This window comes from Bactrocera tryoni, chromosome 4, assembly GCF_016617805.1.
Source record: "Bactrocera tryoni isolate S06 chromosome 4, CSIRO_BtryS06_freeze2, whole genome shotgun sequence".
Taxonomy (NCBI): Eukaryota; Metazoa; Arthropoda; class Insecta; order Diptera; family Tephritidae; genus Bactrocera; species Bactrocera tryoni.
In genome coordinates this window covers 17,907,628-17,908,998 of record NC_052502.1, presented here as the reverse complement: position 1 = coordinate 17,908,998, position 1,371 = coordinate 17,907,628, and the positions used below count along the sequence as shown (strand labels likewise).

The 1,371-nt window shown below is 37.1% G+C and overlaps 1 protein-coding gene across 1 annotated transcript; it reads left to right on the top strand.

Annotated features, from left to right (window-relative positions):
* The first annotated feature begins 451 nt into the window (after positions 1 to 451).
* LOC120775487 lies at positions 452 to 1,053 on the top strand. The gene is made up of 2 exons (XM_040105690.1): positions 452 to 602; positions 668 to 1,053. Exons 1-2 carry the CDS (start codon positions 476 to 478, stop codon positions 991 to 993), a joined length of 453 nt encoding a protein of 150 aa, XP_039961624.1. The 5' UTR covers positions 452 to 475; the 3' UTR covers positions 994 to 1,053.
* The last annotated feature ends 318 nt before the right edge of the window (positions 1,054 to 1,371 follow it).

Sequence of the window (1,371 nt, the reverse complement as noted above, 5' to 3'; positions counted from 1 at the left end):
TCTTCAGTGACCCAACAAGCTCCCAACGTAACTATTGATATATTTTCATCGCACTATATATCGATACAAATAATCAAAAAACCAATCGATAGATTTTGAAAGATTTGTTACTGATGGACGTCTACATTTTCGATATTATATCGATAGCGTTAGTTTCTGACCTGATATAGTTATTTAGAAATCGTTCACGAACCCAAGCGTTATACTCAGATACACTAACATTATTTCCATAAATAAAGTTACAATGATTAGTCATTATTATGTTCGACTCATACCCACGCGAGAACCCTGTATAATATTAAAAGTAGATTTGTAATTATTTTTATTATTATTTGTATTTGCTCGCATTCCATCCGCTTTACCTCGTCTATGTCATTTTATGACACCGCAGCAAAATATCCATATTCGATTCGTTGCAAAATAATGGGGTATTAGTCACAGTGGTAGCAATAAATGGAATTCAAAATGATGTTGAATGACAGTTGCAGCACAGCGGTTGCATACAGACCGAGTCTTTGAAATGCTGCGTCAATCCGAACATTTGCAATGTCGCCGAAGGCAAGCGTTTGCCATTTTCAGCTTTATTGTCATCTTCTACATTGGTGAGTATCACTATCATTTAGCTCAAATGTTTAATTCACATAAACCGATTAAAATTACCTTTAAGATTTTTCTTGTGCCGACAACCCAAACAACAATGCTGAAGATACTGCAAATCCAGTCACTGCTGCCCTCCACAGGCTGATTATGGCTCCTTTGAAGCTTGTCACCATGATTCTTAAAGAACATGGACAAACGGATTTAGATAATTTAGAGAACTTGATTAACGCCGCAAATCAGAAAAGCCCTGAAATACCTGTAGTTTCCGACAATAATGGTGGCGCTGTGCAATCTGATGATGTCCAATCGGATAGTGTGCCATATCAATATATGCAAAGTCATCTTGCTACTAGAAGGATAGGTAATTTTTATCGATTTGGTGGCAGTGGTTGAGGTATTTCGAAGGAGATCTGAAATCATAGCACTATTCAAATAAATGTAACGCTTTATATAAATTAATAATTATGCAATAAAGGAATTATGAAAATATAGGGTGTCCTTTTTGGAGGCATACAAATTCTTAGAAAAGTACCCAGCTGTCAAACAACCTGTCACAGTAAACACATGTGTTTGACAATTATGTGGAGCAAAACTAATTATCCTGCGAAGGCTTACACTTACTTGTATTAGTCATGAGTAGGATGTCGGTACGATGGGAGCCACCCTTCCCTACTTCAAACAATGAGCGGAAGCGTGAATCCATTACATAGCTGCCGGCGATTCTCTTTAGGCGCAATTTGAAAGCGTTTCTTCCGTCGTCGATACATGAAT